Source organism: Mustela erminea, chromosome 6, assembly GCF_009829155.1.
Source record: "Mustela erminea isolate mMusErm1 chromosome 6, mMusErm1.Pri, whole genome shotgun sequence".
In the NCBI taxonomy this organism is placed as follows: domain Eukaryota; kingdom Metazoa; phylum Chordata; class Mammalia; order Carnivora; family Mustelidae; genus Mustela; species Mustela erminea.
The window spans coordinates 125,767,020-125,794,481 of record NC_045619.1 but is presented as its reverse complement, the minus strand read 5'-3'; the positions used below and the strand labels follow the sequence as shown (position 1 = coordinate 125,794,481).

At 32.7% G+C, this 27,462-nt stretch overlaps 1 protein-coding gene across 1 annotated transcript in view; it reads left to right on the top strand.

The window, feature by feature from the left end:
* DNAJC1 (DnaJ heat shock protein family (Hsp40) member C1) overlaps positions 1-27,462 on the top strand; it is a 236,006-nt gene that overhangs the window by 58,089 nt on the left and 150,455 nt on the right. The window contains exons 2-6 of the mRNA XM_032349597.1: positions 11,170-11,271; positions 11,767-11,813; positions 18,163-18,328; positions 19,210-19,307; positions 20,310-20,403. Of these exons, the coding sequence (XP_032205488.1) occupies positions 11,170-11,271; positions 11,767-11,813; positions 18,163-18,328; positions 19,210-19,307; positions 20,310-20,403 (507 nt within the window). The remainder of the gene's footprint in view (positions 1-11,169; positions 11,272-11,766; positions 11,814-18,162; positions 18,329-19,209; positions 19,308-20,309; positions 20,404-27,462) is intronic.

The window sequence follows — 27,462 nt, the reverse complement described above, 5'->3', positions numbered from 1 at the left end:
ACTCAATAAATGTCATAGCAATAAATAAAAAATCTCCAATCCCTTTTACTCTCCTCAACCACAAATCCACGAGAAAGAAAGAAAGAAAGAGAGAGAGAGAGAAGGAGGGAGGGAGGGAAGGAAGAATGGATGGACAGACAGATGGAAGGAAGGAAGAAAGAAAAAAATCCAAATATACTTCAAGTCAAATTTGCCAAGCATAAAAATGAAGGAGAAATAGTGACTTTTTAGCCCACCTGTTATAATAATAATTTTCATTTACTCATCACTACTACCACACACTATAATAAGCATGTCATTCATATGCATCTTATTTCAACATCACAACCATGTTTTAGGTGTTGTAGCATTATCATCCCCATTTTACAGATGAAGAATTGTTATTAGAGAAAGCAGGTAATTTGTCTAAAATCGCATAGCTAGCAAATGACTTAGCTATGTTCAAACCCATCTTTGTCATAAACATTATAATAAGTGGAAAGTGACTAATAACTCTAATATGATCTAGAATATAAGTAATATTTCTCTGAGATCTGTCCCAATCTCACAGCTAGCCTTTTTTTTTTTTTAAAGATCATATTTATTTATTTTTGGTGCTCGATCCCAGAACCTTGGGATCATGACCTGAACCAAAGGCAGAGGCTTAACCAACTGAGCCACCCAGGCACCTCCCCTCCAGTCTAACAGCTAGCCTTTCCAGGTCAATACATAATAAGTAAATTAGGTGAGAACTTTTTCTTTTATGTTAGCATATCTATCTCTAGAAGAGTGGTTCATAGGGAGCAACCCATATATTTTACACATCTCTGGGTTGAGCTGTATCAGATCATTAGTAATCCTGCTTTTCAGATTCCCAGAAATAGCTGACTCCATTTTGAGGTATATAGCATATCTTACAGTAGAAGATAACCAAGGCGTGACCATAGGATATGCATAAAATAATCTTTAAAAGAGATAGCATAGTAAGTGAGATCAAATTTCTTGCAGGAAATTTTTTCCATGCTATCTGTGTAACATTGGGCAGATTACTCAGCCTCAGTTTGAGTCCCAGTGTCCTCATTAAAACAGAGATAATAGATACTTCTCACAAAAGGCTGTAGGAATCAAGGCAATTAATAATACATATATGGTGGCTAGAATAGTGCCTAGTACATAGCATAGCATGCAGTTCTTTCAATTTTTAACAATTGCTAAAAGAAATGAATGCATTCTTTAATTTTTTAGATATTATCATACAGTTTCACTTATTTGTGGAGCATAACAAATAGCAAGGAGGACATGGGGAGATAGAGAGGAGAAGGAGTTGGGGGAAATTGGAAGGGGAGGTGAACCATGAGAGACTATGGACTCTGAAAAACAATCTGAGGGTTTTGAAGGGGCGGGGGGTGGGAGGTTGGGGTACCAGGTGGTGGGTATTCTAGAGGGCACGGATTGCATGCAGCACTGGGTGTGGTGCAAAAATAATGAATACTGTTATGCTGAATAAAAATAAATTTTTTAAAAATCATCAAACAAAAAAAAAAGAAAATTCATGAAACATAAAATTCACCATTTTAAAGTATATAATTCAGTGATTTCCAGGATATTTACAGTGTTGTACAGTCATCATTTTCCAGAACATTTTCATCACCCCAACAGAAACTCTGTGTACATTAAGCAGTCCACTCCCTCATTCCTCCTCCCCAGTCTGTGGGAACTACTAATTTGTGTTTCCTCAATGGACTTGTATATAAAGTACAAATGTACAGTTAAAATGGAATCCTGTAATACATGGCTTTTTTGTCCAGCTTTTCCCACTTAGCATAGTTTTCTCAAGGTTTATTTGTGTTGTGGCGTATTTCAGTACCTTATTCCTTTTTATGTCTGAATTATATTCATTGTACGTATAGACCTATACACATTTTATCTATCCATGCATAATTCGTGGACATTCCGGTTGTTTTCACTTTTTGACTATTGCTGCTATGAACATTTTTGTACTAGTTTTTGACTGAACACCTATTTTCATTCTTTTCAATAAATGTCTAAGAGTGTAATTCTATGTTTATTTTTTTAAGGAACCACCAAACATGTAATCAGTGTTTTTAAGTTTTAAGTTGTGATGACGTGTAGTTCTCTATTTTATCTTTTGTTTCCTATTCTTTTGATGTCATAGCTAAGAGTCCATTGTAAAATCCAAGGTCATATAGATTTACCTCTATGTTTTCTTCTAAGAGTCTTATCATTTTAGCTCTTAGATTTAGGACTTTGATTCATTTCCAGCTTATTTGTGTTTGTAGTGTGAGGTAAGGGTCCAACTTCAATCTTTTGCATGTGGATATCCAGTTGTCTCAACATCATTTGTTGAAAAAATTATTCTCTCCCTATTGAATGTTCTTGGCATCCTTGTTGAAAATCAGTTGACCATAGATGGATAAGTTTATTTCTGGACTCTGAATTCTTATATTGATCTATACATCTATCCTTATGCCTTGACTACACAATCTTAATGACTGCAACTTTATAGGAAATTTTGAAATCAAGACTGTGTGTTCTCTAGTTTTATTACTTGTTTTCAAGGTGTTGTAGCTATTCTGGATCTCTGGATTTTCCCTATGAATTTTAGGATAAGCATATACATTTCTGCGAAATGCCAGGTAGGGTTTTCATAGGGATTGCATTGAATCTGTAGATCAACTTGGGAAGTATTGCCATCTTAACAATATTAAGCCTTCCCATCCATGAAATGGATATCTCTCATTTTTTTAGAACTCTAATTTCCTTCAGCAATGTTTTATAATTCAGTGTAAAACTGTAACATTTTTGTTAAACTTATTCCTAAGTATTTTCTTCTTTTCGATGCTATCATAAAAGATTTGTCTTAATTCCATTTTCAGATTTTCTTATTGCTAGTGTATGGAAATACGCCTGATTTTTATATGTTGTTCTGGTGTCCTACAATTTGTTGAATTTATTTATTAGCTCTGATACTTGTTCTGTGATGTTTTAGGATTTTCTTTTCTTTTTTTTTTTTTTTAAGAGTTTATTTTTAAGTAACATCTACACCCAATATGGGGCTTAAACTCACAACCCCGAGATCAAGAGTTGCTTGCTCTTCCAACTGAGCCAGCCAGGTGCCCCGTGCTTTAGGATTTTCTTTGTATAGAATCATGTCATCTGTGAATGGAGATGGTATTAATTCTTCCATTCCAATTTAGACGTGTTTTATTTCTTTTTCTATTTCTTTTTCTTGCAATGATTATGTGATTTTTGTCCTTAATTTTGTTGATTTGGTATATAATATTAATTTTCATACACTGACCAACCCTTGCATTCATGGTATATAATCCTTTTTATATTCTGGTGAATTTGGATTACCAAAAGTTTGTTGAGGAATTCTGTATCAATATTCATAAGGGATATTGGTCTATAGTTTTCTCTTTTTGTGGTATTTGTCTGGCTTTTGGTATCAGAATGAGTTAGGAAGCATTCCTTCCTCTAAATTTTGGAAGAGTTTGTAGAGAACTAGTGATTTCTTTAACTGTTTACTAGATTTCACTAGTTAAGTCATAAAGTTTTTAGGTTTGGGCCTTTTCTTTGTTGGATGCTGAATTTTTTTTGGATTTGTGTTTTTTTAATTGATCAATTTTTTAAAAAAAAAGATTTTATTTATTTATTTGACACAGAGAGACACAGCAAGAGAGGGAACAGGAGCAGGAAGAGTGGAAGGGGGAGAAGCAGGCTTCTAGCTGAGGAGGAAGCCCAAGGCAGGGCTCCATCCCAGGAAGTTGGGATTGTGACCTGAGCCAAAAGCAAACACTTCATGACTGAGCCACCCAGGCGCCCCCTAATTGATCAGTTTCTTTACTGTTCTAAGTTTATCCAGTTTTTCTATTTCTTTACAAGTCAATTTTTGTATTTCTAGGAATTTGTCTATTCATTTGAGTTTCCTAATTGCTTGGCAAACAATTATGCATAATATTTTCTTATAATTGTTTTTATTTCTATAAGATTGATATCCCCATTTTTATTCCTGATTTTAGCAACTTGAAACCCCTGTCTCACTCTCATTGTAGTATAAGTTTATCAGTTTTGTTGACATTTTCAGAGAACCAGCTTTTGGTTTTGTGGAGTCTCTCTGTTGTTCTGTTCTCTATTTCCTTTATCTCTGCTCTAATCTTTATTCATTTCTGATATTTGCTTTGGGTTTAGTTTATTATTCTTTTTCTTGTTTCCTTAAGGTGGAAGGTTAGGTTGAGATTTTTTTTGTCATCAGTTGTAGTTGTAAAATTTCTTCTGACCACTGATTTTTGCTGCATCCTAAGTTTTGATATGTTGTATTTTTGTTTTCATTTATATCAATACTTGCTAATTTTTACAGTGATTTCTTTTTTACTTTATATAAAATTGTCATAATTTAATTTAGTTCTTGCTTAATTCTTAGTCATGTTAAGTTAGAAAAATAGTTATAATTATTTACATTAATGAATTAAAACCTCACAGAATGCATAAGTCCAAAAGGAAATGATATGATCCTGAAATTTAGTGACCTTTCTTGGTTCAGTCTTAATCTAAACATCACTGGGAAAAAAATTCTCCAGAATTTTTCAGTTTTATTCTTCAGGAGCACAGTTTTCTGGCTTGTTACTATGTTCTTTTAACATGTACAACAGTTCTCTTAGAGGGATATAACATAATAGCACTTTTCATCCATATCTAGGTATTTTCTAGTTTATTTTTTATTTTTTGACTCATTGGTTGTGCTCATGAGTGTGTTGTTTCCACATATTTGTGAATTTTCCAAATTTCCTTCATTATTGATTTCTAATGTCATTCCATTGTGGTTGGAGATTATGATTTCAGTATTTTAAAATTTGTTTCAGCTTATATTGTGTTCTAAAATTTGGCCTGTTCTAGGGAATGTTCCATGTATATTCTGGTGTCGGGTAGAATGTACTATGGATATCTGTTAGGTTTGTCCAGTTGGTTTATATTGTTGTTCACTTGCTAATGTTCTACAGAATTTCTCTAGGCATTAATGAAACTGAGGTGCCAAAGTTTCCCATATTATTGTACACATATTATAACGTTACTATACAAATGACCTATTTTTCCCTTTAATTCTGTTAAGTGTTCACTTTATTTTGGGGCTCTGTTGGTAGGTGCATATATGTTTATAATTGTTGTATCTTGATGCATTCACCTTTTTGTCATTAATGTTCTTTTTTGTCTCTTGTAACAATTTTTGTTTCAAGGTCCATTTTGCCTGGTATTAGTATAGCTATCCCAGCTCTTTTGGTTACTGTTTGCATTTAGTATTATTTTCCACCTACACACTTTCAATCACTTTGGTCATAAAATGAGTTTCTTATAGATACCATATAGTTGGAGCATGTTTGTTTATAATCCATTTTGCTAGTTTCTGTCTTTTATTTTGAAAGTTTAATCCATTTTTTAAAGATTTTATTTATTTATTTGAGAGAGAAATTATGTGTGCATGAGCGGCATAGAGGCAGAGGAGGAGAGAGAGGGACAAGTAGCTTCTCCATTGAGCCTGGAGCCCAGTGCAGGGCCCAATCTCAGCATCCTGAGATCATGACCTAGGAGTAATCAAGAGTTGGCCACTTAACCTACTGAGCCACCCAAATGCCCCAATCCGTTTTTTAAAAAATATTTTATTTATTTATTTGACAGAGAGAGAAAGAGATCACAAGTAGGCAGAGAGGCAGGCGGGGGTGGGGGGGAGCAGGCTCCCTGCTGAGCAGAGAGCCCCATGCGGGGCTTGATCCCAGGACCCTGAGATCATGACCTGAGCCGAAGGCAGAGGCTTAACCCACTGAGCCACCCAGGTGCCCTGCCGCAGTCCATTTTTTAAAATAATTGCTGATAAGGAAATACTTATTTTTGCCATTTTGCTGTTTGTCTTCTATTTGTTTTATATCTTCTCTTTACCTCATTTATCCCTTACTGCTTATTTTTTGTTAGATCTGTTTTTCTACTATACCATTTAATCCACTTTATGTTTCTTTTACTATAGATCTTTATTTTCTTTGTGGTTGCCATGGGGATTTCAATTAACAATTTATAGCAATCTAGTTTGAATTAATACCTATTTAGTTTAAATCATATAAAACATTTGGCTCCCAGAAAGTCTGTTCCTGTTTCTTATGTAGTTATTGTCATAGATTACATCTTTATGCATGTATGCCCATAGACATTGATTTTTATTATTGTTTTATTTGACCGAGATTTGTAATTATTGCTTAGTAGTTGTCCTTTAAATTATATAGAAAAAAATTGAATTACTAACCAAAAATACACAAATGTTGACTTTTGTTATTTATCCATATATTATCTTTACCAGTGTTTATTTCTTCATATAGATTTGAATTACTGTCTAGTATTTTTTTTCTTTCAGCGGAAGAACTCCCTGCAGCATTTCTTCTAGAGCTAATCTATTAGCTGTGAATCCTGCTTAATTGTGATAGCTTCATTTCTCTTTCATTTTTGAGATAATTTTGCTAGATATATAATTCATAGATAAAGGTTTTTCTTAGCACTTTAAATATGTCATTCCCCTACCTTCTGGACTCCATGGTTTCTGATGATAAATTAGTTATTAATAATATTGAGAATCCCTTGTATTTGATGAGTTACTTCTCTTGCTGCTTTCAGGATTTTCTCTCTTGGTCTTTGACTTTCAACAATTTGATCATTATGTTTTGAGGTATGGCTCTCTCTGAAGTGATCCTACTTGAGATTGTTGAGATTCTTGGATGCATATATTTATATCTTTCATCAAAATTTGGCTGTCCTCATGCATTTATTTTCTTCAAATATTTTTCTTTCTCCCTCTTTCTCTCTTCCCTCTGGGACTTTCATTTTGTGTAAGATGGTCTCTTTATGGTGTTGCATAGGTCTCTTGGGTGCTGTTCATCTTTTTTTCATTCTTTCTGTTCCTCATATCGGGTAATCTCAATTTGACCTAACTTCAAGTTCATAGGTTCTTTCTTCTGCTCAGCTCTGCTTTTGAGCCCCTCTAGTGAATTTTTATTTTCAGTTATTTTATTTTTCAAGTCCAGAATTTCCTTTTGGTTCCTTTTAAAAATTTCTGTCTCTGTTGATATTCTCTGTGTGGTGAGACATGACTCTTGTATTTGAATTCTTTGTATGTGCTCTTGAGCATATTTTAAATAGTTGACTTAAAGTCCTTGTCCAGTAAATTCAATGTTTGAGCGTCCTCAAGGACAATTTCTATTAATTTCTTTTACCCCCATACTTTCTTGTTTCTTTGCATGTTCATAATTTTTAATGAATACTAGACATTTTGAGTACATCATTTAATCAGGTTATGCCCCCTACCAGGGGTTCTTTTGTTTGTTTTTTGGTTGGTTGGTTGGTTATGTTTATTTGTTTGTTTGTTTTGGGTTTTTCTGCTTGTGATTTTATTTGTCTAGTGACATTTTTAAACTAATTTTGTAGTGTATATTCTTTGTTGTGTGTAGCCACTGACATCTCTGTTTGAATTGCTTATTGGTCAGTTAATGATTCAACAGATTTCCTTAAAGGCTTGGACCTGGGGGGGTTGCGACGGGGGGGGGGGGGGGGACTTAGTCTTTGCCAGTGGGTTATATGTATATAATGGAGCATGGTTTCAACACTCAACTAGATTTACAACTCTCTCTCAGCTTTCACTTTCTGCTGTGTCTAAGCTAAAGTAAAGATCAGCCAGAGAATTTAGGATCTTTGCAGGTCTTTCTGAGTACATCCTCAGAAAGGATGTACTCTACCTTGAGCATGCACATAGTCTTCTAGTTTCCAAGGAATATATGGGAGCTTTTCAAACCCATATTCCCCAAAGCATCTTACTAGTCTTTCCTCCCAAGCTTTTTGATGTTTCTATTGTATGACCCAACTGCTATCCCTTGCCTCAATTTGGCACTAGCTAATAAATTTACCTTTAAGTGTTTTTAACAAATGTCCTAGATAATTAATTACCTCTCTGACTTAGGAGAGTACTGAGTTTGGTAAAATAAAAGCAAGCTCTTTACACAGTCCGTCAGGGAAAAAATAGACCAAAATAAACAACCACAGTTAAGAACCAAGTCTGTTTTGCTTCCTTCTGTACTAGGAACCCACACAGAGAACTCAGATTGGAATCTTAAAGACCCTAACTGAGAATTAGCTGTTTTTTCCCTGGTTAAGTAGTTGCCTGGTTTGAGTAGTTTGCATAGTTCAGTTTGGGTTGATTCTGACTATTTTTGCTACGTTATTTGCTGTTTCTGTGAAGGGACAGGTCTTTGGAGTTTGCCACTCTATTTTTGCTGACATCCACTGTATTTAATTTTGACAAACATATTACTTTCATAATTGGGGTTTTTGTTGTTGTTTGTTTCTTTAGAATAAAGAATAACCATATGTATCTTCTTTATATGGGTCATCCAAATACTAAGATAGTTCACATCCAAGTTGCCAAGGAACTGTCACATTTAGAAGGAAAAGAATTCTGGCAATTGAACCCTGTAGATCTGATCTCAGTAGCGTTAAAGATAACCAATTCACCCAGGACTTTCAACAATTTGATTATTATGTTTTGAGGTATGGCTCTCTTTGAAGTGAGCCCTATCAAAAAATTTTCTTCACATGCCAGAGAGATAAAAAGCTAATCTAGTGATTATGGGAGGTAAATGTTCTAATATGCAGGTCTCTCATAGAAATCCAATGTGAAATGTTAGAAAAGTTAACACACATCAGGGTCTTTACCTTTAAAATTGCAGTTGAACATTCACATTGTAGTTATGTGGATGTTTTCCATATGGTTTATCAGATCGCTATGAATGTAACAATTATTTCCACTGCCTTCCCAAAGCTGTAGCCTCTTGTGAAGTGACTCAGTTCAAATCTACTAGCTGGATCTACCGAGCTGACATAGGAGTCTCTGGTTCTGATAAAACACTTTTGGGGTTTGAGTTCTGTTTTCATCGGTTTACCGATAGCAGGAACTTGAGCAAGTTACTTAACCTCTCTCTGTCTCACTTATCTTATCAGAAAATGGGCCTAATAACAACTGTAGTTAGTTCATAGCTTTGTTATAAGGAAATAAGATTCTTAGAATAATTTACTAATATTAAATACATAAGTAATAGTTCGAAGTGAAGCTTATCTACAGCATGGCTTTTAGGTAGGGAAATCCTCAAGTTTTTCTGTTCTGTCCACTTAGGGTGGAGCTAATTGGTGAAATAACTGTACTGGGCAGATTCTCAAGAGGAAAAAGTCAGGCAATACCTGTGTGTAGGCCAAGGCACTCATTCTTTAGTTAGGAGAGAATCGTCGTACCTACAGCTGGGTGCAAAACAAAAACATGAGGTTGGGGAACAGCATCCTAATATGTAATGATCTGGGAGACCAGGAAGATGGGCCAAGATAGTGGGAGATAAAGCTAAAAAGATTGGAAAAGACAGATGATGAAGGCACTTGGGAGTTACTGAAGGGTTTGAAATAGGAGAGCCATCTGGCTACATTTATATTTAGAGCACATATTGTGGCAGAAAAATGGAGAATTAGAATCAGCATGGCAAGACTGGAAGGAGGGGACTATAAGTTATTTTTATTTTTAAGTAAGTCCTAGGTGTTCCATAATGAGCATGCATTGATTTTGTAACACGATAAAACACGTAAGCTTTATTTTATAAGAAATCTACTTTGGGAATTTTTCTATGATACAGTCCTAATTCAATAAAATCCAAAATTAAAGTCCCAGTTAGAGAACAGTTATTCATTTGACACTTGACCTCTTCGCTCAACAAAATCTCCATCACAAATTTTCAGTAAATAATCATCCTTTTCTATTGCATGTTACCTATTAAGAATTTGGAACACATCAATTCTATTTAGCAAATTAGAATGAAAATTTTAACTGTATTATCTTCAAAAGTTACTCTGCTAACTTTATATCTTCTCAGTCCTCTGTAAGGCACAAAAATATTCACACCTAAGTTAAGATTTTTAACAAGAGTGACACCCTGGAGCAGTAAGCCCCAGAAAATTGATAATGAAAATAATGGTTCATAAAGGAAAGTTGACAGATTATAATCTCACTTTACTTCTCTCCAGCTCTATTTCTTTAACAACTATTTAGTCCCAGGGACAAAGAGTTTTGTTTTGGTTTGGTTTGGTTTGGTTTTTTAGGCATTTGAACTTTTTCAAGTAAAGTAGTTTTAGGAGTTACTAAATTTTCAGCTATAAAACAAAATACAATTTAATAAACAATTTTGTTACCATTTTGTACCACTATGAATATGCTAGCTATTAGAATAATTTTTAAACTCAGTGGAGATAAAGTTTTAAACCCAGTTTTAAATCGTGTTCTTTTTTTATCGTTATGTCTTTTATGCTGACCATGTAAAACCATGTTTTCTGAGTTTATCTATACACACAGGATTATATAGAATGTAATTTTAACATCCACTTAATCCAACATATTCCTACTGAATTATTGTGACTTTTTAAATGTTTGTACTATATTAATAGTAGTGGGCAAATTTATTACTACCAGCTAGACCATGGAAACTGGACACCATTGAAAACACCCTTGGAAGTACTAAAAAAATATTAAGTACAATACATACAACTACTTCTAATTACAGTTATCTTGGATAAATACAAATGTAACTGCCTTCAAATACGCGTACTTGTGACATGGGAAATTGAGATTCCATAGGTTGTGGCTCGATGGTAAATTCAATATAAATAACAATGAAGAAACCACATATGGTAAGCGTGGGATTCAGAAATTGGCTTTAAGATTCTCAAATAAATAAAGATCTTCTTTGAAGGCACATGGATGTATTAATTTTTAATTTGTTTCTTTTTGATCTCTTAATTACTGAAAAAGATTTATTGGTTAATTTTAGGAAAGCAAGTGTTTGAAAAGTTTTGCCAAACACTGTCTTCTTTAAATGACTGTATGGTAATGAAAAGTTAAGAGGAGAGCCAAATTAGATTGAATAATTGTTCAGTCATGTGGGTCAGGCTAGTTGCATAGCCTGGTTGTTAGACTGATTGCTCAAATTACATTGCCTGGGGTCCTGCACTTGGTTGGCTGTCTTCTCAGATCTTAACAAGGTTCTGGGAATTTCTTTTTCTGACAACGTTTGCTTTGTGTTTTTCCCCTCCCCCTACCCCCTCCAGGATGCTTCATCTGCAGACATTAGAAAAGCATATCGTAAGCTTTCACTGACTTTGCATCCAGACAAGAATAAAGATGAAAATGCAGAAACTCAGTTTAGACAAGTAAGTGAAGTGTACTGTTATTATATATATTTTATAACAAATTATAAATAACTATTTTCTAATAAAAATAGTAACTTATATGTAAAATAATTCTGTTTGAAAATGGGGTCGTAGTTTAGAAATAGAATGCCATGTTCACTCAATTTTTTACAAAATATCACCATCATTTTTTATATTAGAATCTCTAAATTCTTGGAGGGTCATAATTGTCATAATTTTCTTGTCTAAATTACAGCTTTTGCTTTTTAAAAGCACATTTTAACATAATTATTACTTTTGCATCTTTCACAAAGATGTATTTTGGTATCAAGCATTTTTTAACCTCTGAAGGTTCTACTAAAAATAGAAAATGTTACAGAAAATTCAGATTATATCTGTTCATCGTATTTATGAGCACATAGGGTTTTCTGCTTGTGCATTATAGTGTGTTCACCTTCCTAAGTGATTTCTTATAGATGAGAGTATTTTTATTTTAAAGTAATGCTTTTATTTTAGTTGGTGGCCATTTATGAAGTTTTAAAGGATGATGAACGAAGGCAGAGGTGAGTGTTCATTTCTGCTTTTGAATTAAGATGTTACAGTTTGATGTCTTAGTTTGTAAAGGAAAGAATTGTCTTATTAGACATTTATAAGTTATTATTTTATTTTTGTTTCTTCCTATGTTTAGAGCAGAGTTAATTTCTATTGAAAATATTCACTAGGTTGATTCAGTACTTGTACACTTCAGGATCGTGAGTCATAATGTTACCGAGTCATAGCTCCATTAGATATGATTTAACGTGAGTGTCTATGCTGTGGGACTTACAGATACCACTTGACTTCAAACAAATGCCCAGTCATTTTTGATATATCAGTAATAGCTCCTAATTGTGCTTGGTGGTCTTCCCCCTCCCCCTATTCCTTAAATGTTTTAGAATTAGGCTGTTAGTGATACTCATGTTATCACAATTTCTTGGTGTTTTCTCACTCTCAAAATAAATCCGTTATTTGTGAGTAAGAGAACAGACTTGTATAAGTCTGTAGAAAATAGGTGGAAGAAAAGTGCTTCTTTCTCTTTCCTATTTCTTTTGCCTCCTTCCCTTGCCTTACTCTGCTCTGGTGATTCTGCATTTAAGTTAAACTGCGGAGGGAAGACAGCCCCCTCACTTCGAGACTTCTCTGCGGCCCTTTCAGAAGAGTAGTAATAAATTTATACATAGTTTATAGTGCCAGTGACTTAAGAGGAGATTGCAGAAAGGCCCCTTTCCTTTGCTCCTTCAGAATGTGTGGAATGCATTGACAGTATTGCATTAGTCTTCCAAGTTTCTTAAGTCAGACCCACAGTAAGTATATTGCGGGGGGCAGCATATTTTGCATCATGCCTCAGAACACAGGTGCACATACACAAACTTGAAGCAGAAATTTCACAAAATAATAGTGTGTGATACAGGCTGATATTTTCTATTCCAGGCTAGTGTAGACTAATCTTTTCTTTAAAAAAAAAAAAAATTCTTTGAATGTATTATCTGGAATTATTCTATATCCTAAAATGTTAGCTACTACTCTTGCTTCTCATCTTAACTCTTTAATTTGAATGCCTCAGTTTGTCAGATTGCAAAGCAAGGACTCAAGATATCCTCTGTAAGTGTTCTTGCTTTATAACAAGGGCTGGCATTGGTCCAGATACCATAGCAGACATTCCTCTGGTTTGAGATAATCCATAGTGTTGAAAGAGTCCTAGAAGTGTGTTGAAAGAAGTGTTGGTCGTTCTGTGCATATTTTCTAGTTGCTTTCTCTCCCTGAGCCCCTAGTTTTATTTCACACATCAAGAATGTGTCTGTAAAGATAGCTTTATTTAGTCTCTCTATGTCTTTGGCATCGGATTTTGTCTTTTTGTTTGTTGTTACCTTAAAGTCAGTTAACTTTGTAACAATTTCTTTCAGTTCCTGAAAAAATCATTTATATCTTTACAGAAAAAATCACTTCTTCTGTATAAAATGTTTCTTCATTGACATAGATGCATCTAACATTTTTGGGGGGATTCGTTCCCTTTGCAATGTTTTTACAGTGTTAGTAGAAAAAAATGAATCTGACAGTTACACAAACAGCTGTAGTATTTATACCCCTTGAGGCACAAGTAACTCTTTGGTAACTGGTTTTCCTTGAGGCAAAAATCCTAACTAATCAAGCTGAGAATCACTTCTCTAAAGCTTATGCCTGAGGCCAGGTGACCTATGTGTATTTAAACATATAGGAGAAATGGACCTCTCCAGATAATTATCTAATGTTTCTAATTCCTTTAGGAAGAAAAACCCAGCAGTCATTTTTATCTTCTAAAGGAATATTGTCTTATGCTGGTATTAAAAAATGCTCTTTGGTATCACAATTATTTATTATAAATATTCATTAAATAAGTACTTTTAAATGTGTAACCTCCCAAGAATTTGCAGTTTGGAAAATTGTCATATATGTTTCTTTATTTATTTCCCTTATGAGGAATTGTGTTTTCACTGAAATCAGGTGCATTCTTTAATTTTGGTAGGAAAGAGAATAGCAATGACGTAGATAAAATAAACTAGATAACTTTTTTTTTTTAAGGAAAAGCAAATTTTATTTTTAAACTGCTTTCCTTAGGTATAACTTGCATACATAGAAGTCACCTATTTTAAGTGTTCAAGTCAATGATTTTTAATAGATTTACAGAGTTGTGCAGACACCACAACCCAGTTTTAGAACATTTCCATCACTTCCAAACATTCCCTGAGGCCTGTTTGCAGGCAATCCCCACTCTACTCCCAGACCCAAGTAATCACTGATCTCCTTTCTGTGTTTATAAATTTCTTCTCTGGGCATCTCCTATTAATGAAATCATGTAATGTGTACTCTTTTGCATCTGACTTCTTTCTGTGACACTCTTTTGGGGGCACATCTACATTGTAGCATATACCAGTAGATAATTCTTTTTTATTGCTGAGTAATATTCCATATCGTATACAACTTTTGTTTATCTATTCACCAAGTGATAGACATTTAGGTTGTTTCCACTTTGGGGCTACGATGAGCAATGCTGCTATGAATACTCACGTTTAAGTCTTTGAACAGATTTTTTTTCTTGATTTCTCTTGAATAGATTCTTAGGAGTGAGATTGTGAATAAATTTCTAAGCCTTTTTTTTCCCCCCGAAACATAGACTATAGTATGCAACTAACAAGTTTGTGTGGCTAGTGTAAGGAAGGCATAATAGCCTTTTCTATTATTCTAAACTCCCAGGTACTTGTTTAATTTGGGGAAAAGCAGCTCAGCTATGGTCTGACATAAATATCTGTGCAAGTGCCGTGAGCATTAGCTGAAAAAAGTACCAAGTAGATACTAGTCATTACATATACACACTAGATTATGCTTTAGTAATATTAGTATATCACTTTTATTTAAAATCTATTATAAATTTTTAACCAATATTATTTTGCTAACCCAGTTGTGCAACTTTAAATTTTGGGGAGATTTTTGGTCTATTTTAAGGTACTTTATTTGTAAAAGTTGGATTTTTTTTTTTAGTTTACTAAATAAAATCATGTTTTGCTTACAAATTCAGCAAAAAGTGTAGTTATCTCAGCCTCAGTATGCTAAACATTTACAAATCCATTACCTCATTATTCTAAATTTGATTATAGATGTGTCTGAAGAAAAATATACACTAACCTGAGAGTAAGAAATCTTAGTACCTTCTCTAATCAGAATATATAAGATACCTGTTATATGGGATAGACAAAGTGCTATATTCCACAAGTTTTTGCATATGTATACATTTTTAAAGGAGAGTAAGATCAATTAATTTAGATGTGTTTCCTGTTTATGATCTTTGTGTAGGTAATTTTTACTCTTGGGTCCAAAATGTGACCTAGATGGTCATTGTTGTTATTGCTTTTTAAACTAAAATTTCAAATTTTGTATGATGGGAAATTCCCAGTTTAGGCACATGCTAGAATTATTTAAGTATTTGTTTTCATAACATATGTTTTCTATTTTAGTTTCATAGTAACTGTTTTACATTTCAAAATATGAGAATATTTTATATTTACATAACATTTTTCTGTTGGTAATTTAAACATTTTTAGATTTATTGGCTTTCCAGTGTTTATTTTAGGCTAAATATATTTGATAAATTGAGATTGTAGAATCAAATTTACTAATGATTACATAACCATTATTTTATGTTTATCAGGTACATTTTAAGAAAATCAAAGTAAACATATATTAAATCATATGTTGAATGTGGTATTGGTTAATCAGTGTTTTAATTTCCAAGATATTAGGCTTTATGACTCCATATCATTTTTTGCATTAGTAATATTTTCATCAAACATATTTACTTTTGTATTTTCTTATAATGATAATGTGCATATTCTTAATCTGGTTTTAACAGGTTATTCAGAGCAGTTTGTACAAGCTGAATTACAGAATATTTTATCAGTGTTATGTGTTAAATATAGAAAAAGCAAAACACAGTGATGTTTTAAATTTTATGAGTTGTCAACACTTTTTTTTCTTAAATAATTGTAAATATAGTCTCGGTATATTTTAAGAAATATCTTTATTTTTCAGTGTTTCAGGAAAGCAGTGATTTATCTTTAACAGCATATATTCTTAAAAAGTGAACTATAATAGAAGCTATCTTCCCTTAAAATGGCCAGTCGTATGAGCCATAATGTTCATTGATAGTAAAATCAATAGAGCATTGATTCTAAGCTTAATCCTTGGAGACTGTTGTTTAGAGTGGCAAACATAGCTTAGTAAATATCTGGTTCTGTTTAATGTGTTCAGTGCATGAGGTTTTACTGTCTTGAATTTGGCTGTACACTAAACACAACTTGTATGTGGGGTAGAAAAATGTAGCTATTAATATATACATAGCATTTTAACAATGATAGTGATTAAAATATGTGGGATAAGATTCATAGCTATGAGTTTAGTTATGTTTTCTTCCAATACAGTTTAGATCTAAAACAAATTTAATACTTATTAATGCTCTTAGGGAATTGTCACCATTTCCTTAGATGTTCTTTGTTAATAACCACTTTACATGAAGTTAATTCATGGGACAGATAAGCTGAAAATAGTGATTTTTATATTCACTTCTATTTCCATGAACAAATCTGGAGTAGAATATAGATTTAGAATAAATTCAGGATTTAACATTCATTGGCCTTCATTCAAATGTAATCCTGAAACCTTTTTGTCAATCCATTTCTAATTTAAACTGAGTCAATTTATACAAAGATAAATTTAAACAAACTTTTGAGGGCAGGAATGATAGGTTTTGATGAAATCTTATTATTTTATCTTAATATTATAGTGTTCAAGAATTGCTCTGTGTATTTAAAAGGAGAATATTTAACATCAATTTTGTCATCCGGCTACTACACAACCATATTTTAATTTGTACACTATTGTACACTACACATTGCCTTTTAAGAGTTTAGTACTAATTAATGTCTTCTGCTTTGAACACTGGTTATTCTGATCTGCCATTATTATTAATAATCTAAGTTGATCTAAATGTTAGGTTTTCCAGATTTGCTAATAAAATATATTTCAAATTTGTAACCAATATTTTTCTACTGAAAAAAGAAGTTGCCTATAATAAATCCTGTGCTTATTTTTTTTTAAGCATATCTCCAAGGTATCAATTTAATAACTATCAAAGTAGCTACTGCAGTTGTTGCATTTAAATTGATTTACATGTCAAGACTGGCAGTTTAGCAGCTGCGCTATTATTCCTAGATCGGTCAATTTACTTGAGAAAAACCTACTACTGAGTTCTACTGACCTGCCTGACAATATAGGCCCTATTTCTATTCCTGTAATTAGGCCTGCGAGTAACTCAGAATATTTTTAATTAAAATATTTTGGTCAATGTGTTGCACCAAATTAGGCCTTTCAGTGAAGATTTAATTCGAGAAATAGTGTGATTAGAATATTTAATGAGTTGTGTTCAATTAAGATTAACAGGTTGTGTGTTTTGAACATACAGTGTTTGTGTGTGACCATTTTGAGTTTTACAGTCATAGATGTTACTCCTGATTTTTAACCTTAAAAATATTTATCTTCGTAGTGGTCTGACAGGTAAACTTCAATTCAGTTGAAATTTTATTCTAAAGAAAGCTGATTTAAAATGTATTACTAGAAAAGCTTTTATTTGTTATGTTCTTTCCTTCCAGCAAAGCCAAAAATGAGGAAATTGCCACTTAAATGTTTACAAATAAACAGTTTTATTGAGAAATCTGACATAAACACTGGTTGTTTCCCATCTCTTTTTAATTTGGAAACTTTATTCTTTAAAGGAATTTGAGCAATACAAAATTAAAAGGTACTCATAGGCTTCTAATCATGAAGAAGCTTTGATAAAATAGTATATATAAATATTTCAACCTTAAACTATAGTACAGGGTTGGAAATAATAGCACAGACTAGAAAATTCATCCTGAATTTGGTTCAATTAATATATAATTCATGGTAACAAAGAGCCTCTTATCTTGATTTTTCTTCCGTTAAGATCTTTCCTTTTGTTGCTGACTTCTGTGGTAGGGTCTTTACTGCAGACTATGATAGAGAAGTAGACTATATGTCTCGTTAGTTTAGATGTCATTCCAGAAGTCACGTCATTGGGGTGCTGTAAAACACAGGTCTGGTATCCACAGTATATTATTGTGTATCTTTTTGAGGGTTGTCTGTGACTGTACTATATGCAGTGTTTTGAATTTATAGGCCATTGTAATGCTAATAATCTACATAAGTTTTATATATTTTGGAGAAAATTCTTTTCTCTTTCCTATTCTTAAGTATAGGCATGAATTAATTTTTTTGCTTTTATTTTAAACTCCCCATGAAAAACTGTTGTATTTGCTACTGTAGGTATGATGATATTCTGATCAATGGACTTCCAGATTGGCGACAGCCTGTATTCTACTACAGGCGGGTGAGAAAAATGAGCAATGCTGAGCTGGCATTACTTTTGTTCATTATTCTCACGGTGGGTCATTATGCTGTGGTTTGGTCAATCTACCTGGAAAAACAACTGGTAAGTATTGGTAATAAATCAAATGATTTAGCCTCCTTAATTTTACATGGAATTTCAGACATTTTATTTTTCAACTGATAGAAATTTCAAGTTTTCTATATATATACTTCTTATCCTAAAAGTTTTATACTCAGTATTTACTGTTCAATGTGTTTCTAAGTAAAGAAGAACCCTTGACACAAGAAAAAAATCTTCTTTTTAAAAAATGTGGCGTTTGAGTTTGTCATAAAATTTTGTGAAGGCCCAAATATCGAGCTGAAAGTTAAAAGGTACAGCCATGTTTTCTTTCTTGTCACCTTCCAAACAGAAATATTTTTTATGTAAAAAGCATTTTTAGAAATTTTTGTGTTATAGCCTTTTATATAAAGAATGTTTACTTTAAAGGTTTTAAATATATGACTTAAAGTGAGTATAATTTTATAATTTCAGAGATCAGTTGATGAAAAAATTACACTTTTCTTATTTTAACATACCATTACATAGTTTATTCAGCTCTGAACTTTTATTTATGTGCTAAAGATAATCAAACATATTTATCAGTATTCATAAATTAGCATCTGTTTACTCATTCTTTTTGAAGTGACATTATTAAAGTTGGATGAATGAGAAAAAGTAAGTTGAATGCTTTCTCCTCTTAGAAAACTTTGATTGCTATGGAGATACACATGACTGACAGTGCTGAACTTCATGTGTGTTTAAGAACTGGATGCCATGGCAACAGTTATTGTTAAAGATTGATGATTTTACTTAATCATGTTGGACCCTACATACATTTGCATAAATGTTCTTCTATAATGTTTACCCTTCACAGAAGACTCTTGATAACATTTGAAGAGTACATGTTAATGATAACCTGTAACCATAATTCTTTCCACATTAAGGATGAACTGCTTAGTAGAAAAAAAAGAGAAAAGAAAAAAAAGACAGGCAGCAAGAGTGTGGATGTATCAAAACTTGGTGCTTCAGAAAAAAATGAAAGGTGGGAGCATATAAAAATATTTTGTAATTTGAAACTTTTAAAATGTCTTTGATATGATTCAACTTAATATATATATATATTCATTTCAGATATGTAATACTTACATCTGTAGTAGGTTTTTTGAAAGATTAGTACTGTGCCATAGTTTATGAGACAAGTCCTAATCTTAGGCAAAAGTTCCACAGGATTTTTTCTCTTGGAAAGTGTAAATATATGTTTAAATAATCAAACTCCCAAATTCTTGTCATTGTGAAATTTTTATACTGAACTTTAGAAATAAAGTATTCCTAGAAAAAAAAATCTATCACTTTAGTGTTTAGCTCAGAAGTGACAATATGTAGAAAGGCAGTGATATGCAGTACACTCAAAAAGATACCATTTCTAATATCGATTCATAAAAAGAAATAAAGGGTTTAAATAGTTCACACAGCAGGGCAGGAACTGGATCAATGTGAGATGGAGATCAGAGACTATTCTGCCTGTCTTCTGTTCTGATGACATCAGTGAGTAATGCTTCAGTGAACTGCAAATGACATTAATTTTTATGTATTGGTTTGTTTATACTACAGTCTTCATATCTGGTTGTCAGCACTTGGGAACACTCTGATGATGCTTAGTCTTTTATGGCTGAAGTAATCATAAGGTTTAAGAATTCATTTTGCAGAACTGATGAAAAGTCCAGGTTAGAAAGAGGGCTTTTGTTTCTTCAGCTTTATAACTTGTCTAGGAGTCTCCTTCCCCCAAATCTTGCCTAAATTCTCTTAGTTGCTATATGTACTAATGCACTTATATGTAAGTACTAATGTACTTCATGATAGGCTATATCAAATGTAGTGATAACAGTCATAAGTATTACATTGAAAAATTTCCTCGTACTTTTGTTGAAACAGGTATTCATTTCATAATTCATGAAAGAATTCATGATCTTTATAAAAATATTTGTCTCCCAACATTCTTTCTATATTTTGCTTCTTTGTTTTTGTTTTTGTGTTTTCCCTTTAGATTACTGACAAAACCACAGTGGCATGATTTGCTTCCATGCAAGCTGGGAATTTGGTTTTGCCTTACACTAAAAGCATTGCCTCATCTAATCCAGGTAAAGCATACCTCTCTCATATAATATTAGATGCTTTCATTTTAATTATTCATGAAATAATTTGTGCCCATGTCTGCTATGTGAGTGCTGATATACAGTGGGTGTTTTATAATGGTGATTGAATTGATAGAAGTGTAAATCTATTTAGAATAGTTCTAAAATTATTTAGGTATCTTTTCCTGTAACTGTCTCTTACATTGCTTTTAGAACACCTTAGAATTCCAAGACATCAGAAAAAAGAAAAAAATACTATCATTAAGACAGATACAAGAGCAATAAAAATTTAATTCACTGTCAGCATTTAAGGCGTATCCAGGAAATAAGAACAGGACTCAAAATAGCCAGTCACCTATTATTTTAATGCATTTAAGAAGACAGTATTTAAAAAAAAAAAAAAAACACTTTACATGAACATTTGTATAATTATGTAAAAATATACGTTGCTTTCCATTTTATTTGTGACTTGAAGAGGAGATGTTTTATCTTATATTGGTACTCGGTTTCTGTTGCTAGTCGGTCTTGATCAAACAATAGAATGTGGATCTGTATCATACCATTATGGTAATTCTCTTATTTTTTCAATATTCAGCATACCAAAGTAGATTTTATTAAATTATTGCTTTGCTAATTTTAATTATTACATCCGGTTAGAAAATTCCCAACACATAAACATAACATTTAAAAGTATATGTAATAATAATAGTTTGGGTGTACAAATTTTGAGGTTAAGTTTTAATTTTGGGGAGGAAGTATTTCATTTCAGAAAATGTTTAGGGAAAAAAAAAAAAAGAGAGAGCCAGATAATTTCTACCCGGTCCTACCCACTTCTTTTCACATATCAGAACTGTTCTTCCTAATCATTTAAGGAAATGAATCATTCCAACTTCTGCATTTTATTCTCTTTCTTCCTCTTACAATAAAAATTTTATATTAGAGGGGAATATGAAATTAAAATTGCTAGTGTGTTTCTTCCTAAACTTTGTGAAATTATTTACCTATCTTCCATCAAAATAGTTCATCATAATAGTTATTGCTTACAGAATTATATATTTTGTTTATAGCTAATAGAGAAAATTACAGTATTTGGATAATTTAAAAGCTTTTGTTTATAAGTTGCTTAGCATATTATCTTACTTATTTGAATAAAAACCCAAAATCCTTATATGCTATGTATGTGTCTTAATAAGAGAGAGGTAAAGTATATTTACCATACCAGTATGTGTATGAGAGGATGTGACCAAAAAATATTTTAGGACATATATTTTCATGTTTTTTTAAGTGTGGATTTTGGTTTGGGGGGTTTTTTGCTTTAGAATTTGCAATAAGCAAACCAGAGTGTAGATGAATTTATAGTCATGAGGCAGAGTAAATAGAATATCACACAAAATGTTAGTTGAAACATTTCTTTGTAATTTTAAACTAAGCCATTTGAAACAACATTTACTTGGTAAAATTAACATTTCCTGGTTAGTATGCAGAGTGATTCATAAAAACAGAGCCAATATATTAAGAGGGCTTTGATTTATAAGTTATTATTTTAATTATCTCCCCATGGTATCTAGAGCTAACAGATGGTGTTGCCTCACCATACCTTTTTTTTTATAGTCACAGAAATTAGGAATTTTACAAAAAAATTGTAATCTCTTTAGAAACTCTGCTTTCTTAAACTGTAGGATCAGTTTGCATTTTAAAGTTTTTACTTACTTGGGGATACCTGTTGCTTTCAGTTTTGAGATGCTAGGCATTAGGTTTTTAAAATCTTTGTAAATCTCACTTTTAAATTTTGTTCTAATTTTTTCTTTCTGATAAATTCATTCCAAGAATAAAAAATAAGACAATTCTCCTTTTTTAAAGCAAATACATGGTATTTTAATTCTGCTTTGGGGACATAAGATTCTTTTTTTTTTCTTTTTCACATTCACTAACAAAATAATGTAATACAGTAGACTGATACAAACTGTGAAAGTTAAAGTATTTCAGATTGATAAACAGCTTGAACAAAGCAGTACTGAGTAGTTGCTTTTAGGATTAGATGTTTTCTGCTTTTTTTCCTTCAATCTACTGTAAACTTTGCATTAATTTATCACCCGTAAAATTGTATAATGTGAGTACATATGCCTTACCCACAATACTAAAGCTTTGATGTGATGAGGTCTTAAATAAGATACTTATGAAATTGAGAAGCCCTCCTTACCCAAAGCAGTCTGGGTTGGTTAATTGGTGCAGTAGTCAAAAAAGAGCCCTACTAGAGCTCTAAGTATGTATGTGTATATATAATATATATATATATATAAAGATACAGAGGACATCAAATGTTTTAAGCATTTACTTTACATTTATTCACCACTCTTGTGATACAGTGCCATTGTTTTGTTTTTCCTTGTGTATACTGCATCTATAATCTTGGTTTCTTTAGGGGCAAACTTCCACTTGATTTCTTAAAGAAGAGTTAAACTAGACTCTTGCAAAGCAATATAATTGTATAATCCTTATAGATTTTTATTATTTCCCCTGTCTTTCATAATTGACAGACTTATATCTAGTTAACAGCATTTTCAGCAACTCTTTTATTGAGCTTCCCAAAGCATCTACTTGGTATTCATAGAAACAACTCTCTTTTTCTACTTACTTTTCACCTTTTTTATATAATACTTAAATTGAATCATATAATTACAATAATAAGTATTAATCGACACATCCAGCTCCTATAATCATGCAATAAGTTAGTTAAGCAGATATCAGTTAAGAGAATTTTACTTCTGTCTGTGAATCCCTTGACTTCCGTGAAATTCATTAAAACTGGTCTGCAAGGATTCTGTTTAGAGCTATTGGATAAGAAGGAGGGTCCAAAGGGAGACTCAGAGACTTCTAGCAAATGGCCTTTACACTAGCCAGATCCATACTTAAATTTCTCCTTATCATATCAACAGCTGTTCATCTCCAACTTCTTTCCTCCTATTCTTCCTCTAAATACCCATTCCTTTATTGTACTTCATATACATGAATGGTTATCCAGTGGGAGTTGGAAAACTGGCAGTTCTGGTTCAGCTTATGCTCCTAAGTTCACTGTTTATTACTGGGCATCTAAGATCCCTAAGAAAACTTCTTATAACCTGATTAATTTATCTAAATTATTTTCTATCCTCCCACAAAAAATTACACATCACAATATTTACATCAGTATTTGATATGTAAAGCTTCTTTTAAGTTATATATTTAGATAAATAGGTTAGACAATTCAGTAAAAATTTATTAAACATGTCAGAACAAGGCACTCTTAAGGGGCCATGGAGATGAATATGCCTTCTGGGACCTTATGTCATGTAGAGATTATAATACATGAATTAAAATAATTGTAATACAGTATGGTATATAAGCTTCACATATGTAATATAAATAAAAGACTTCTGTAGATGATCAGACAATAAGATTGTCTCTATATACCGTGACCAAAGACAACTACAAAGAAGAGTCACTTGACTTGAGTCTTGTAAGATGACTAGTCCACTGACAGTGGAGTGCCCACTTTGTGTACAGGGTAGTATGCAAAAATAATTTCATAGATACAGTAATTCCCATACAGTCATTCTGGGTTGAGGTTGAAAGAGACCTAAGAAAAACATTATACAACTGCTTTTTATTAAAAAAAGGAGATATCACATAGCCCATTACTGTCTTCTGAGCCAATATTCCAACTCTCCAAACTCTGTATATAACCATTCAGGAATTTATACTCTAATAGATAAATCTGATATTGGGAATCTATAAAGGCCATTTAGACAGAATAAAGTTTATTGATTAGACAGCAAAGTATTTCCATCCCACACATCTGTCAAAGACACATACATTATATTACTAGTGGAAAAGTTATAGTGCATAGTGGGCAGAAAAGACCCAAAGTTGTTCTGTGATCAGACTGGATAGAGATAAAAGTGTATCTTTGACAGCTTCCTTTGCTTTTCAAGAAGGTCCTTATTACCTCCAGCTCTGGGTGGTTGTTTTTTTTCCCCCCTTTCCTTTGTTCTGAAAAAGATAATGGGAAAATTGTAAGAATTGATAGGTGGGAGTAAGATCAGAAAACTAACAACTATTATACTTGATACATATAAAGTATTTGATAATGTTAAATAGATATCAAACATTTCCCAGATTAGAAAATATCCAAGTAGAGGTGTATGTATTTTGTAAAATGTATATTTCACATCATTCATGTACTCACATGTGCAGAAAAGTAGAAAGATGAGAAACCAGAGAAATGTAGAGAGTGTTTGTAAATTGATGAGTAGAAGGAAGGTTTGCCTGTGTATAGAGCGATGAGAGAAGATTAGAGTTAAATGCATGACTATATGCAGAGAAGTTAGGAAAACTTGAGAAAATATGTTTAGTGCAGAAAGCAAGTGGAATGATCAGAAGACATGGAATGTGAACTAGAATATAACAAGGAACTTGGACTATATCAAGAGAGGCATCATATACTTTGAGCCTAAAATTTAATTTTTTACTAAAAGATTTTATTTACTTATTTGACAGACAGAGTTCACAAGTAGGCAGATAGGCAGACAGAGGGAGAAGGAGAAGCAGGCTGCCTGCTGAGCGGAGAGCCTGATGCGGGGCTCGATCCCAAGACCCTGGGACCATGACCTGAGCCGAAGACAGAGGCTTTAACCCACTGAGCCACCCAGGTGCCCCTAGAATTTAATTTTAACATTAAAAGTTAAGCCCTAGTGATACTTATATCTTACTAGTCTGTTTCTGTTCTCATGGTAGTTTCAAAGGGAATATACATTTTCTTGGAATTTGACTGAACAAGTCTTCTCTGTTGGCTAATTTCAACCTATAATCCCAAGAAATTTTTCTGGCCTCCAAAATGCCCTTCTTGAATATTTTTTGATTTATCATATATGTTTTGAAACATATTCATAACAATAAAAGTAGCAAACAATATTGAAATATACTATGTGCGTATTTTCAGTTTAACCCTTATAACTTAGTTTATTTTTGTCACTGCCTATCTGTGTTGGAGTCTCATATATTTGGGCCGATAATAATTTAGATTGGTAATACCACCAATTTCTCATATATAAAATCAGTAAGTGCCATATATCCTAAGTGATTACCAGTCTAAATCATGGTCTATTCATAGTTTTCTGTACTTTCTGAGATGAAACAGATCTTAGGTATTCAGAATTTATGTGCTTAATAGTTTGTTTGATTCCGTGGGAATTCAACATTCAAGTTTCTCTCTACCTGCTGTGTTACATTTCTTAGTTACATAATTTGTAAAATATAAAATTCCCTTATGTGTACATTGCCTGAAGTTGTACGTTTTTCCCATTGTTTAGTCCCAGCCCCATCTTTTCTCACTACCAAGCTGATCTTTTGTGAATACAGTCAGACTAAAAATTACTGTAGGAAATTTCTAGCATGCATAGCAACGCCACTATCAGGATTTGTAGGTTGCTTAAGAGTAGTGTCTGAGAAAATAGAGGAATCTTCTCCACAGTGCTGTGGCTTTTGCTTTAAAAAATAAAATAAAAGCTGCCTAAGAGAGTAAAGGGAAAATTATACTTTACAGAACCATCTGTAAATGGAGGCATCCTCCCTCCCAAGAAGCTTCTCCCATGGATATTACAACTGTTGACGAGCCTGGAGGTCACCCGCTGTACAGTCAGGGCCCTTCCTTTCTAGCCCCTTTGCTTCTGCTTGCTGGGGCTCTGTCAGAAACCAAATAAACAAAACATTCACAGCTAATTAGCAGTGAAAAAAAGCTTCTAAAAGTCTTTGAGGCGATTGTAGCAAGCTGAGTTGCCTGTTCTCCTAGGCAGAGTTAAACACAGTTTCTCCAAGGGACAAAAAAGTTTACTTTTAAGAACTTTCTAAAAAATTTTGCAAACATACTGTATGTAGGCAGTATGCAAACAAATGGAAAGAGATGGAAAAGTGTGTCTGAATTTTTGTAAGGCTGAAACTCTACTGCTATAGAAAGAGAAAGAAAATTGGAAACACCTCCCAACAGAACACAAAGAATCCATTCCTTCTGCCCTCTGAAAGGGGGGTGTAAGATGCAAGTAGTCAGAGGTCCAAAGACAGAATATAAAGTTGAGTTTTTAGGTTTTTGCTAGATGTAGAAAAGATTTTAAAAAACACAGAATGTTAGGTAGGATGTTAGAGATCTACAATCTCATTGATTCCGTATTTTATAGATAAAAAATACTTAAGACTCAGATTGGTGAGGCAGTTTGCTCAAAGTGACACAACTACTAAATGGTAGAAGTGAAACTTAAAGCAAACCAAAATAAATGTTGAAATATGAGATATATAAAAGCTGAGAAAGAATAAACTTTCCCACTAGTGGAATAACTAGGTAGGTAACCACTTTATACTGAATGAATAAGCTCTCTGGTCTTAAAGTCCCTATCAGGGTATTTAGACTGGTTCTGATTATTATAAAAGTTATAGAAGGATTCTTGCATTGAGTTGGAGCTGAGTAGATGACTTCTATAATCTCTTCGGTTTCTTAGCCCAAGTGGAAAAAAGAGTTCATAGGCCTTATATCTTCTTGAATACCACTGACTCAGGGAGAGAGGAAGGCATAGCTTCTGGGTTTTTCTTTCATTTATATTTTATTTTATTTTTTTTATTTTATTACTTTAATTATTTTATTTAATATTTTATTTTATGAGTTTTTTGTGAATTCAATGTTTTTACAAAAATTTTAAAAATTTTATTCAAAGTCTACAATTTAAAATTTTTTCCTATTTTCCTTATTGTAATTTTATTACACATTATTAGTAATTCTGAGGTTACAGCGTAAGCCAGTAGGAGAACAAAATTTGATATGGAGTAAATGACCATGTGGGCAGATTTTTAGAAATGTGCCTCCGGTATTTTCTATGTTAAAGGTTTTATGTAAGCTTCAAACAAAGGAGATTTGTGCTGTCCAACAATCAAAAAAAGAAATGGAACATCCTTCATCTCTTTTGTAGTTACCTGTCCTCAGAGCTCTTCCATGTTCCTTGTTCCCATAGAATAGGTGATAGGTAGCAATTCACTGCTTAT